This window comes from Ranitomeya variabilis, chromosome 2 (genome assembly GCF_051348905.1).
Source record: "Ranitomeya variabilis isolate aRanVar5 chromosome 2, aRanVar5.hap1, whole genome shotgun sequence".
Taxonomy (NCBI): domain Eukaryota; kingdom Metazoa; phylum Chordata; class Amphibia; order Anura; family Dendrobatidae; genus Ranitomeya; species Ranitomeya variabilis.
In genome coordinates, this window is record NC_135233.1 from 123,732,127 (window position 1) to 123,744,962 (window position 12,836).

Sequence of the window (12,836 nt, forward strand, 5' to 3'; positions counted from 1 at the left end):
CAAAACGACTAAGTAAGATACAGCAGGCTATTTCACATGTAGCAACGGAAAAAATTATAACTTTTTTTTTAATGTGCCTTAGGTCTGCAGACAGTTTTATTTCACCACAGCACTAAATTACAAGGTGGGATACCGCAGGCTATTTAATATTTTTTCACTAGCTGCATGTGAATTAGAATGCTATATTCATGCATCGATCACAATAGAAGCAGTGGACAACACATGCCCTGCTGGATTTGTTTGTGCACCTCAGTATAGCCAAAAAAAGAAAAAAAATTTAAAAGTAAAGGTAAAGTAAAGGTAAATTTAACAGCTGCACTGGACAGTACCTACAGTATCTGAATGATATACAAACACCTATCTTACTAGCTAAAATGCGGGATACAGCAGGCTTTTCCACATTTAGCTACTGAAATCTCATTTAGAATGCTATACTCCTGCATGCAGCACTATAGAAGCTGTGCACAACAGACTTGTAGGACATGAGCCCTGCTGGCTTTGTCTGAGAACATCAATAATGCTACAAAAAAAAATTCCAGAAGGTAAATTTTACAGCCACACTGGACACTATCTAGCTACACTATCTGACTGATATACAACCACCTAACTAAATAGCTGAAATCTTGCTAGTAACAGTGGCAGCATCAGGAGCAGCCTCTCTGCGCTGTATCGGTGTCCAAATGGCGCTAAAACAACATGTGATTTCAGCAGCCAATGACACAGACCGTGGTGTCAGGACATTGTGGGTGTTTCCTGTGCCCTGATGACTGCTGTGCTGTGCTTCCAAGAACGCCACGCTGCTAAGCTCTGCAAACTACCTCCCCTCAAACACATGCCAAACAGTCTGAAAACACCACCATTATCGTTGCTAAAGTGCTGAAAATATTTTTGTGGCAATGCAAATATTTTCCCATACTTTTACCAAATGTTACCGATTTTATAACATTTTGCTCGGGTTCCCGATCACGAATCCAAATGTGCCATGTTCATGACGAATTTATATTTGGTGATTGTTTTCCGATCAAATTCTCTCATTTCTAATTTCGAGGCTCCAGTCTTTCATTTCCGGTTTTGGTCACCCGGATCTGGTCTCTCGGTTCCTTCACTCTGGTCTGGACTCTTGGTTCCTTCACTCGGGTCTTGTCTCTCATAAAGGCAGCCATAAGCCAATTCAGAAGCCTCGCATGTCTGTCATGCTGTAGGTCCAGGTGTCAACTCTCTCTTCACCGCCCTCCTAAGCCTTTTATAATTATTAACTGTGCCACACCTACCACCTGACCTAGTGTCTCCTTCAACCTCTTCCCCTCAGGAATCATGTGTATGTTGTCTTAAAGTTCCTGCTTATGTGGCTCTTGCTACTTTCTCTCGTCCTACAATATTAAATTATTAAATGGCAGCGCTTGCTTGCAGACACTCCATTAGGCCTCAAACTTTGGAAATCTCTCTTCTTGTCCACATCCTTACACAAGTATTTTACATGGCATAGTGATATTAAAGGAGCAAAAGGTGTAGCTACAATTTTGTTTTTTTGAAGAAAAAAAAACAAGGACAGAAACAATGATTAAATACCCTGCAGTAAATAAAAAATAGCATAGTGCATGAAAATAATATACGGTATTTAACATGTGTTTTTATTTAAAAAAAAAAAAGCGAAAGCCACGGCAACCGTAATTGGGACAGTCCTAACTCTAATTTCACATTTTTTTAAAAAAAACATCTTAACTAAATACCGTATATTGTTTTCATCCACTATGCTAATTATTTACTGCAGGATATTTTATCATTATTTTTCTGTCCTTGGTTTTTGTGTTTAATGGCTTGTGTGAACATGTGCTTACATGCTGCATGCACACCAATTTATATCCCAGTTCATACCTTTTGGGTTTTAGTTTTGTTTTTTGGCCAAAGCAAGAAACATTTTTTTTTTAACTTACCAATCTGAAGAAAAGAACATCTATATGTGAATGGAAAAAGAAAGCAAAATAGGAACATGCAACTAAGTTGGACAAAAATAAGTGACTAAAAAGTCTTTTTTATAAAGAAATGTATTAACTGTGTGAGACTACTGTGCATTTTTATAATGCAGCAAGTCCATTGTGCCAGTCTCATAGATTGAAATCCATAAAGGTTCCTATTTCATGTAGTGCTTTATTGTATTCAAACAAAGCACACACTTGCCATATGATAAATTCATCTGTCTTGCAGTTAAACTATTGATTTGTGTTTTAGCAGAAATGTTGCTATGGGCACATTATCTGGAAAAACTGGATTAGTCTAGACAGGTAATTGCAAATTGGAAGTATTAGAATATATTTAGACATTGTGGATTTGTTGCAAACTACATACAAATAAACAAATTACAGTACAATATACGTGTATGGGGATTAACGGGAATCTGTCAACAGGTTTTTGCTATGTAATCTGAGAGCATAATAATATAGGGGCAGAGAGACTCACTGCATGGATGTGTCACTTACTAGGCTGTGTGCTATAGTTTCAATACATTCAGTGTTTTATCATTAGAAGATTATTACTGCCTGACTACGTGTGTGTTCCAAACCAATCCAGGTAATCTGTGTAATCCTGCCACCACCACTGATTGTATATTGTGCATTGTCAGCAAACTGCCACAGGAAGGTGCCAGTCAGAGGTGTTGGCGGGCTAATACACAGCTCAGTATTCTGAGCTGTGCTATGTCTACAAGAGATAAAACAGGGATTCTATCAAAACTGCACCAAGTAGTCCAGTAAGTGATACATCACTGGAATCAGGTTCTCTGCCCATACATCTTTCTATTCTCCAATTCCATAGCAAAAACCAGCAGACTGATTCCCTTTAAAAAAAAAAATCTAATCACATGCAGCAGAGAAAAGCTGCATGTTTTGGAACTTTACTGCATATTCTCAGAACCACAACAATTAATATTTGTCATGTGTTTGTTATTTCTTCTAAGCTTACCCTGTTGGAAACAGTGATAAAATAGGCAATATGTAAAATATGCACAAGTCTTAAATAATTTAGCCCGTGGTATTTTCTAATTAACTTTTTTTATGGCACAACAGGATTGACAGTTTAAAAAATAATATGTTGTGGTGAAATACAATACTGGAACATGCGTTGAAATGGTTCTAAAACAAATGTGAAATTTGTCAAATGTGATAAACAGCATATATTTTGAGCTAGAGGTTTGATTTAACAATATGCCTGATTTCATCTCTTTTTATTAATGACAAGGAAAAAAGTAAGAAAAACAAAACAAAAAAAACAGAACCATACATAAAACATTTGTAACCTAAGCAATTCATAAAATTAATACAATGTCATAACTTAATTTAAGTCTTAAAGAATGTGATTTGATTCCAATGTATTTCTGAACTTTTGGTGTTTTTTTCAAGAAATGTAACTGTATTTTAAATACATTTTAAATGAACTTAATTGCTTGACATTCCAGTGTTTGGTCTGCAGAGGAGATCAAGCAGGTCAAAGGTCGAGATCCAACAGTAGAACAATAGAAGGTATCTTGGGTCGTCATACATATGCATTTCACATAACAAGACATTACCTTTTTTGTAATCTTTTAAGGATTTGGAACTTGTGCTTTAAACAAGATATTCAGTTATTCTAGAGATACGTGCAGATCAGGCTTAGCCAGTCTGGTATTGCACACAATGTTTTGTAGATTGAAACAGAGTCATAAACATTGCAGATCTCACAGTCATACGCAAGTGTCTCTGGCAAACTTGAGATGCAAAATCTTGGTCCTGCTGATAAACGGGTAGGCGGTGCAGAGGCATCCAGCTGCTACTATCAAGCCCAGGCTGCACCACGCACAAAACAAAGACCAGCTGTATCCATGTTCCACATCAGTTGGAAGCCCATAAATAAATTTTGGCAGGCGGTTTAGATCATAAGCGACACTTGCTGCATATGTACACAAAGAAATTGTACAAAAGATTCCTAAAAACAAATTAAACAAACAAAAGAAGTTAGTAAAAAAATAATTCAAAAGTTTATTTAGGCTCATATAGAACTTTACTCAACCAACGTTTATTTTTTACACACTGAATTTGAAGAACTTATTAAAATTACAAATGAATATTTTAAATATAATCTAACTTTGAGATCAAATACAACTGTTATTTTATTATATTATCATATATGTTATAATGCTATGGCATTAAAATATAATGTAAGATAACAATCTGGATACCAGATGGACAGACATAAAAAAAAGTCTGTCACTAAAATTACATTATAATTATAATTTAGAATTTCATACATATACCTATAATAACATAAATATAATATTAAGTTTAATCATGCTTGTTCATTGTCTGAAACTGCTGCCTGTTTTAAGCATGCTGCAATGAAAAAAAAATGTTGTTTTTTTATGGCAGAAGTGCAGGGAAAGTTTGGTTTGGCAATACACCTTACTGATTATCCAAGCAAGGTCCAGTGAAGCACCCCCTGGACCCTGAACCACTACTTTAAGAGTTCTAGGTTTGAATCAGGGGGTGTTGGTAGCTTAAAAGACCCGAGTCTCTGTTCCCAAACTTCTTGCCAAGTGCTCAGTTTCTCCTGCGATCCCTACATTGAACATGACAATCATACAGTTCTATCCCGTGATAGAAGTGGGAGCGAAAGCTGCTGACGCTATGCTGTCCATCTCATAGGCTGCAGACCGTCGAAGGACGGCGGTTTATGAGACGTCAGTGTACCACGCAGGCACGATGACTATTAATGAAAACTGAAAAAGATGGAGTCAGAAAGTTTGTCTATAATGAATATAAAAGGATTTTTATTGCTACATTTAACAACAACATGTAGTAAAATATTTTTCATCAATATAAGTAGTAATACAAAGGGACTGGTAGATTGGAAAGGACTTAGGCATTGCGAGTCTTTGAGTCAATACAAAACATTATAGTGTTGGCCTTTGATTAGCAGGTCACTCTTCTCTCAGTGACCTGTCTCCTCTGCTGTCATTGCTTAGGTTTGTTTCATTTGAAGGGCGGTGCATGCGCAGTGGAGAAGAGTCAGTAATCCCCCAAAGACATTAGATAGTTTGACTGTTCCACCTTACATCAGGGAGTTAAGATGAGTATTTTTTAGTGTGTATGTGCATTTTTACTATATCCCAGATCTCCTCTATGCGAATGTTAAAGACGCCTATTCATCATCTGCACTGCCCCCCCTGGGGAAATCAGACCACAACCTCATACTATTGTCTCCATCATACCAACCTGTTGTCAGTAAACAACCAGTGACAATAAAACTAATTAGGAAGTGGACTCCAGCGGCGGAGGCGGCTCTACAAGACTGCTTTGACCACACAGACTGGGAGGTGATATGCGACAGGGGAGAGCATGATGATGTAAATGATATTGTCGGGCGAATAACGGATTATATAAATTTTTGTACTGACACTGTTTTATCAGCTAAAAAGATTCGATGTTATGCAAATAACATGCCTTGGATTACAAAAGAATTGAAACACTTACTAAACAAGAAAAAACTGGCATTTAAAATGAAGGATACAAAGAAACTGAAATTGTTACAAAGGGATTTAAAGGGGAAAATTAAGAATGCCAGTGTGTTAGGGATCGAGTTCCCACCTCTGCACATGGGGAATCTTGAGCCATCTCCGCTGCGGTCTCCCATTCTTCTTCTGCTGCAGTGGAGCCTGTTCAGCGGAGGCGTCGGTCCCAGTGTCTCGCTCAGTCTGACACTGTGCAAAGGGTTACTGCTGCCTTTTCAGCTTCTGCCATTGTAGCCAGTACTGGTCAGCAACGAGCAGACATCTTTTAAGTCCTACTTTTCCCCTTCTGAGCATGCCCAGGGTAAGATCTCTCATTGGAGATCAAGGGTCACATGCTCAGGTACTGCAGCAACTCCCATTGGTCCTCTAGGAAGGTCCTGAAGTTGCTCAAGTTCTGTGGCAGCCTCCCATTGGTCCTTCTGGGAAGGTCCTGTAGTTGCTGCAGCTCTTAAAGGTTCGCATGACCACACATCCATGCGCTAGTGTTAATCCTTGTTATGTGATTTGCGCCAGTGTGGTCATGTATGCCTGTGTTCAGGGTCGGCTGTAAAAACCATTAGAATACCAGCACCTCCGGTCAGGAGTTTGGTTGCATGTATCCAGGGCCCGGCTGAAATAAGCCACTAGAATACCGGCTCCTCTGGTGAGGAATTGGTTGTGTGCTTTCCTGTCTGCAAGACCACTGACTGCTATCTGCTCAGCAGTTATCTGTGTGCTCCTGTGAGCTTAACAGGACACAGTTCTTTTCTATTTCAGTGACTCTGTGAGGTAACAGAGTTCGCGTATACCGCCATATAGTGCCATTTACTAGCAGCAGGTTCCTCCTGCACGGTGGACCCCGGGCTGCAAATGCATCAATAACTTCATCTATTTACTCATTGCGTTCCGCTAGCTCTAACACCATGAGGCATTCTGAATTAAATTAGAAAATAAATTGTCACACAACAATTCCATGGAGGTGTTGTCAGGCATGAAACAGCTAACTGGGTTTAAGGCAAAGCCAGATCATGGGGAAGTGGATTTGCCCTTGGCTGATGAAATGAATGACTTTTTCAACAGATTCACCAACACAAGCACAGCGTCATCAGGAATGGGGGATGGAGCTGGGAAAACATTGGCAGCATTGACATTGGGGGATAAGCTGCCTGCTTTCACTGTCTCCCAAAGCGACATGAGAAGACAGTTTAGTAGACTTGTTATTGGCAAAGCAGCTGGGCCTGATGGCCTCAGTCCATGTGTCCTCAGAGCGTGTGCAAACCAACTGTGTACTGTCTTCTAGCACCTGTTTAACTGGAGTCTTCAATCACAGGGTGTACCAGAACTGTGGAAGACCACCTGCCTGGTCCGGTTCCTAGACCACTTTTCCAACTTCCCTACAAGACTATGGTCCAGTGGCCTTAACATCACATGCTATGAAGTCCTTGGAGAGAATAATACTCACCTACTTGGGTCTGAGGGTGAGGGCTTTTACTGACCCCCTGCAGTTTGCGTACCAGCAGAGATTGGGGGTGGATGATGCTGTAGTGTCTCTGCTACATACAGTACATTCATTCTTTGACAATTTTTGACTTCTCAAGTGCTTTTAATACCTTACAGCCGCCCTTACTACGTAATAAGTTGACTGATATGGCGGTAGATGAGGGGATGGTGAAATGGATAAACGACTAACTGACGGACAGGCCGCAGTTTGTAAGGATGGGGGAAGTGGTATCTGGCAGTGTACGGAGCAGTGTTGGAGCCCCTCAGGGTACAGTGCTGTCACCCTTCCTCTTCACATTGTATACAGCTGACTTTCAGTATAAATCAGATTTTTGTCACCTCCAAAAATTCTCAGATGAATCAGTGATTGTAGGGGGCATTGTGGGGGGCCGGGGGGAGGAGGAATATAGAAGGGTGGTTTCTGACTTTGTGGATTGGTGCCGGACTAACTGTCTAGAACTAAATGTAAAGAAAACCAAGGAGTTGGTGGTGAGTTATAGAAAGAAAAAGGAGGATTACTTACCGATCAATATTGCTGGCCAGGAGGCTGAGATTGTTGAGAGCTTCAAATATTTGGGGTGCTCACCTTCACAGTAAACTCGATTGGAGGTGTCATACAGAAAAGGTTTACAAGAAGGGAATGAGCAGACTGTACTTTCTTTGGAAGCTCAGGTCATTCAATGTGTGCAGTAAAATGCTGGAAATGTTCTACCAGTCCACTGTAGCAAGCGCCATCTCTTTTGCTATCATATGCTGGGGCAGTAGTGTGTGAGTAGCTGATGATAATAAGCTCAACAAACTTATCAAGAAGGCAAGCGTGGCTGTTGGCCTCTATCTGGACTCTTTTGAGGAGGTATTGGAGGATAGAATTCAGAAGAAGTGTGGGGATATAATGAGCAATAATACACACCCACTATACGAGCTGTTCTTGAAGCAGAAGAGCACATTCAGCAGCCATCTAATCCTACTAAGGTGTAAGAATGAGAAATTCAGGGAATCGTTTGTACCTACTGCTATGGGGATGCATAATAATTTCCTAAGGGTGGTAGACAATAATGACTGATTGCTGGTGTACTAATGTCAGTTAACAGTGATTTATATACCTGAACCACCCACATTTATTTGTTATGTAATGTTGGTATACCTGTGCAAGATTTGGGTCCAAATATTTTATGTACTGCTGTTTGTATTGCTGCTGTAATACTATACTGTAATTTCCCCCCGGGATCAATAAAGTGTATCATATCGTATTGTATCGTATCGTATTAAAAACAATTCAACATCTCATTTTAAGTGAAAATCCAGGAGAAACTGGCAAACTGGATTCCTTCCCACACGCCAAAGACATATTGATAGTGATCATTTAGATTGTGATCCCCATTGGGGACAGTGAACATCATGTCTGCAAAGTGCTGTACAATATAATTGTGCTATGTAAGTAAAATAAATAAGATATGGGAAATGCTACATCATAGAGTGAATTCAATTGAATTTGACTTAATTTTATCTGAATATTTTACCTGTCATGAGAAAAAGTAGTCCAGCCACATGCTGTGTAAGGCTCTCTTCCCAAAAGAAACTCACTGCTGCTACTATACATCCACACAGGAGGACAGCAGCGGCCATACCCAAAAATCCAGCAGTAATTCTTCTTAAATCTGTCCAAGCACAGAGATAAAAAAGGTGAGTTATCTTCTCTTCCTCAGCGGCAATGTAAAAGGTTGGCAAAAGTTTAGTATTCCTAAGACATTTCATTTGAGAACATAAATGAAAAATACCAACAAAGTGCTTTAATCCCTTCTGTACATTAAAACATCAAACACCTAAGGAAAACTATGAATACCTTTTATTTTACCGACTATTCCACTAAGATTGATTAACTTTTAAATTATTTCAATTATAATTTCTCACTTCAATAAAATCAATTAAACCATACAGCATTACTCAGCATGAATATCTTGAGCTACGGTCCCACAAAGAGCTTTTATAATGTTTTTGATGCTGCATGTTTTTTCCTGTGTTAAAAATGCAGCATCTTACAGTTCTAGCAAAGATGATGGGATTCCTAGAAATCTGCTACCCACTGTGCTTCCTATTTACCCTACGGAATATGACCTGTGGTGCGTGTTTCAAATGTACAGCATTTCTCTTGTGGGTACGCTGAGTTTTATGTGCATATTTTCCCCTCAGACCTACATTAGATGCAGAAAATTCGCAGGTAAAAACACACATGCATTGTTAGTTTGTTTCTGTGATGGAAACATATCAAAGACACATATAATCTGCACATAAACATATAGAGTTCAGTGAAATGAAAATATCAGGAAGTTTTAAAAACAAGACCGCTTTATTTAACCCCTTTACGATAGATACATCATAGGTCACCTCCCCCTCTTTGATCTGATCAGCCATCATGTGCCCCTAACAGCCGGGGTTGGAATTACGATCCACCAGTGGCTGTTAACATGTTAAATGCCAATGTCTATCTCCGACAGCTGCACGTCATTATCTCCTCCCATCGGAGTCCCCTGTCACATGACTGCAGGGCACAGATGGGTTGGCATGACAACTCGTGGTTTGCAGAAGACCCCTGTGGTTGTCATTTCCAAACTGCTATGAGCAGTTAATTAATAACCAGCAAAGGCTATGCAGACTGCTGCGGGCTGATATTAATAGCCTTGGAAGGGACCATGGATACTGCCCCCCAGGCTAAAAACATCAGCTCTCAGCTGCCCCAGAAAAGGCCAATCTCTAAGATGCGCCAATTCGGGCACTTAGCCTCGCTCTTCCCATTTGTCCTGTAGCCGTGGCAAGTGGGGTGATAGTTGGGGAGTTTGTATTGTCAGGTGACATCAAGTCCCGAGGTTAGTAATGGAGAGGCATCAATAACATGCCCCTATTGCTAACCCCATAGTCACATTGTATGAAAACACAGACACCCAGACTAAAGTTCTTTAATTGAAAGAATGACATAGACTACTTTAATAAATCTTAATTAAACCATGCTTATGACCTCGTCCATTCCTCCAATGCCCTTGTTATCTGCAAAAGAGTTAAAAATAAAAACAACAATATTCCTCACCCTTCCGCAGAGATGCTGCTAATCAATTTGTACCACGAGAGGTGTAGCTCTGCTACATCTAGATGGCAGGCTGCGTGGTTGAATGATGTAACCTTACAGCATTTCATCCAGCACAAACACTGAGCAGTGTGTGTTCATTGTTTCCCTGGGAACTCCTATTCCCTGTCTGAATGCACCGCGAGCGTGAGAAAATTCTTCTGCTTGTGGTGCCATCAGACAGGTCATGCAAGTTCACAGCCAATGAACTCACTTTACTTTTCTGACGTCAGCACGAGCATGGTGGCAAATTTTGATGCCTCTCCATCACTAACACTGACAATACAAAGGTGACATCAACCACCCCAACTATCACCCCACTTGCCAATGCTACAGTGCAAGTGTGAAGAGTGAGGCTAAGTGCCAGAATTGGCACATCTTAGAGATGCACCCTTTTCTGGGGTGCCTGGGAGCTGATGTTTTTAGCCTAGGGGGGCAGTATCCATGGCCCCTTTCTGGGTTATTAATATCAGCCCACAGCTGTCTGCATAGCCTTTGCTGGTTATTAATTATAGGGGGACCTTAGGACTTTTTTTAGGGTCTCCCATTTCAATAGCCAGTAAAGGATAAGTACACAGTTGTGAGCTGATATTAATAGCCTGGGAAGCTCCTTGGGAATTACCCCCTTCCCAGGCTATAAACACCAGCACCCAGCCATTGGTTTTCCCTCTGATAGTTATGAAAATTACATGGGAGCACACACCATTTTTTTCAGAAAAATCTTTTATTAGTTAAATACATGTACAGTAAGCTGCACACACACTGTACTAATAGTATATGTCACTGATATCTATATATCTACTGTGTATAATCCATCTATTCTATCCTGTCAGCTCCTGCTGTGATATTACTCTACACAGCTGCTGAACTGCCAACTTTATATATATACAGTATATATATATATATATATATATATATATATATATATATATATATATATATATATATAGAGTACAGACCAAAAGTTTCGACACACCTTCTCATTTAAAGATTTTTCTGTATTTTCATGACTATAAAAATTGTAAATTCACACTGAAGGATTCAAAACTATGAATTAACACATGTGGAATTATATACTTAACAAAAAAGTGTGAAACAACTGGAAATATGTCTTATATTCTAGGTTCTTCAAAGTAGCCACCTTTTGCTTTGAAGACTGCTTTGCATACTCTTGGCATTCTATTGATGAGCTTCAAGAGGTAGTCACCGGAAATGGTCTTCCAACTATCTTGAAGGAGTTCCCAGAGATGCTTAGCACTTGTTGGCCAATTTGTCTTCACTATGCGGTCCAGCTCACCCAAACTATCTCGATAAGGGTTCAGATCTGGTGACTGTGAAGGCCAGGTCATCTGGCGTAGCACCCCATCACTCTCATTCTTGGTCAAATAGCCATTACACAGCCTGGAGGTGTATTTGGGGTCATTGTCCTGTTGAAAAATAAATGACGGTCCAACTAAATGTAAACGGGATGGAATAGCATGCCGCTGCAAGATGCTGTGGTAGCCATGCTGGTTCAATATGCCTTCAATTTTGAATAAATCCCCAACAGTGTCACCAGCAAAGCACCCCCACAGCATCACACCTCCTCCATGCTTCACGGTGGGAACCAGGCATGTAGAGTCCACCCGTTCACCTTTTCTGCATCGCACAAAGACACAATGGTTGGAACCAAAGATCTCAAATTTGGACTCATCAGACCAAAGCACAGATTTCCACTGGTCTAATGTCCATTCCTTGTGTTCTTTAGCCCAAACAAGTTTCTTCTGCTTGTTGCCTGTCCTTAGCAGTGGTTTCCTAGCAGCTATTTTGCCATGAAGGCCTGCTGCACAAAGTCTCCTCTTAACAGTTCTTGTAGAGTTGTGTCTGCTGTTAGAACTCTGTGTGGCATTGACCTGGTCTCTAATCTGAGCTGCTGTTAACCTGCAATTTCTGAGGCTGGTGGCTCGAACAAACTTATCCTCAGAAGCAGAGGTGACTCTTGGTCTTCCTTTCCTGGGGTGGTCCTCATGTGAGCCAGTTTCTTTGTAGCGCTTGATGGTTTTTGCAACTGCACTTTGGGACACTTTCAAAGTTTTCCCAATTTTTGGGACTGACTGACCTTCATTTCTTAAAGTAATGATAACCACTTGTATTTCTTTACTTATCTGTTTTTTTCTTGCCATAATACAAACTCTAACAGTCTAATCAGTAGGACTATCAGCTGTGTATGCACCAGACTTCTGTACAACACAACTGATGGTCCCAACGCCATTTATAAGGCAAGAAATCCCACTTATTAAACCTGACAGGGCATACCTGTGAAGTGAAAACCATTCCAGGTGACTACCTCTTGAAGCTCATCAACAGAACACCAAGAGTGTGCAAAGCAGTCATCAAAGCAAAAGGTGGCTACTTTGAAGAACCTAGAATATAAGACATATTTTCAGTTGTTTCACACGTTTTTGATAAGTATATAATTCCACATGTGTTAATTCATAGTTTTGATGCCTTCAATGTGAATGTACAATTTTCATAGTCATGAAAATACAGAAAAATTTTTAAATGAGAAGGTGTGTCCAAACTTTTGGTCTGTACTGTATGTCACTGCCATCTATATATCTATCTATTCTATGTGTTTATGTGTATTCTATTCTAATCTGTCATTCTGTGATTTTTCTGCATGCAGCACATGAATTGCCAGCTTTTATTCTATCTATCTAT

The 12,836-nt window shown here is 40.0% G+C and overlaps 1 protein-coding gene across 1 annotated transcript in view; it reads right to left on the bottom strand.

Annotated features, from left to right (window-relative positions):
* Nucleotides 1-3,013: 3,013 nt before the first annotated feature.
* Nucleotides 3,014-12,836, bottom strand: part of TMEM178A (transmembrane protein 178A) — a 274,821-nt gene continuing 264,998 nt past the window's right edge. The window contains exons 3-4 of the mRNA XM_077282917.1: nt 8,539-8,676; nt 3,014-3,957 (exon numbers count right to left, since the gene is read on the bottom strand). Coding sequence (XP_077139032.1) covers nt 3,716-3,957; nt 8,539-8,676 — 380 coding nt within the window. The 3' untranslated portion in view covers nt 3,014-3,715. The remainder of the gene's footprint in view (nt 3,958-8,538; nt 8,677-12,836) is intronic.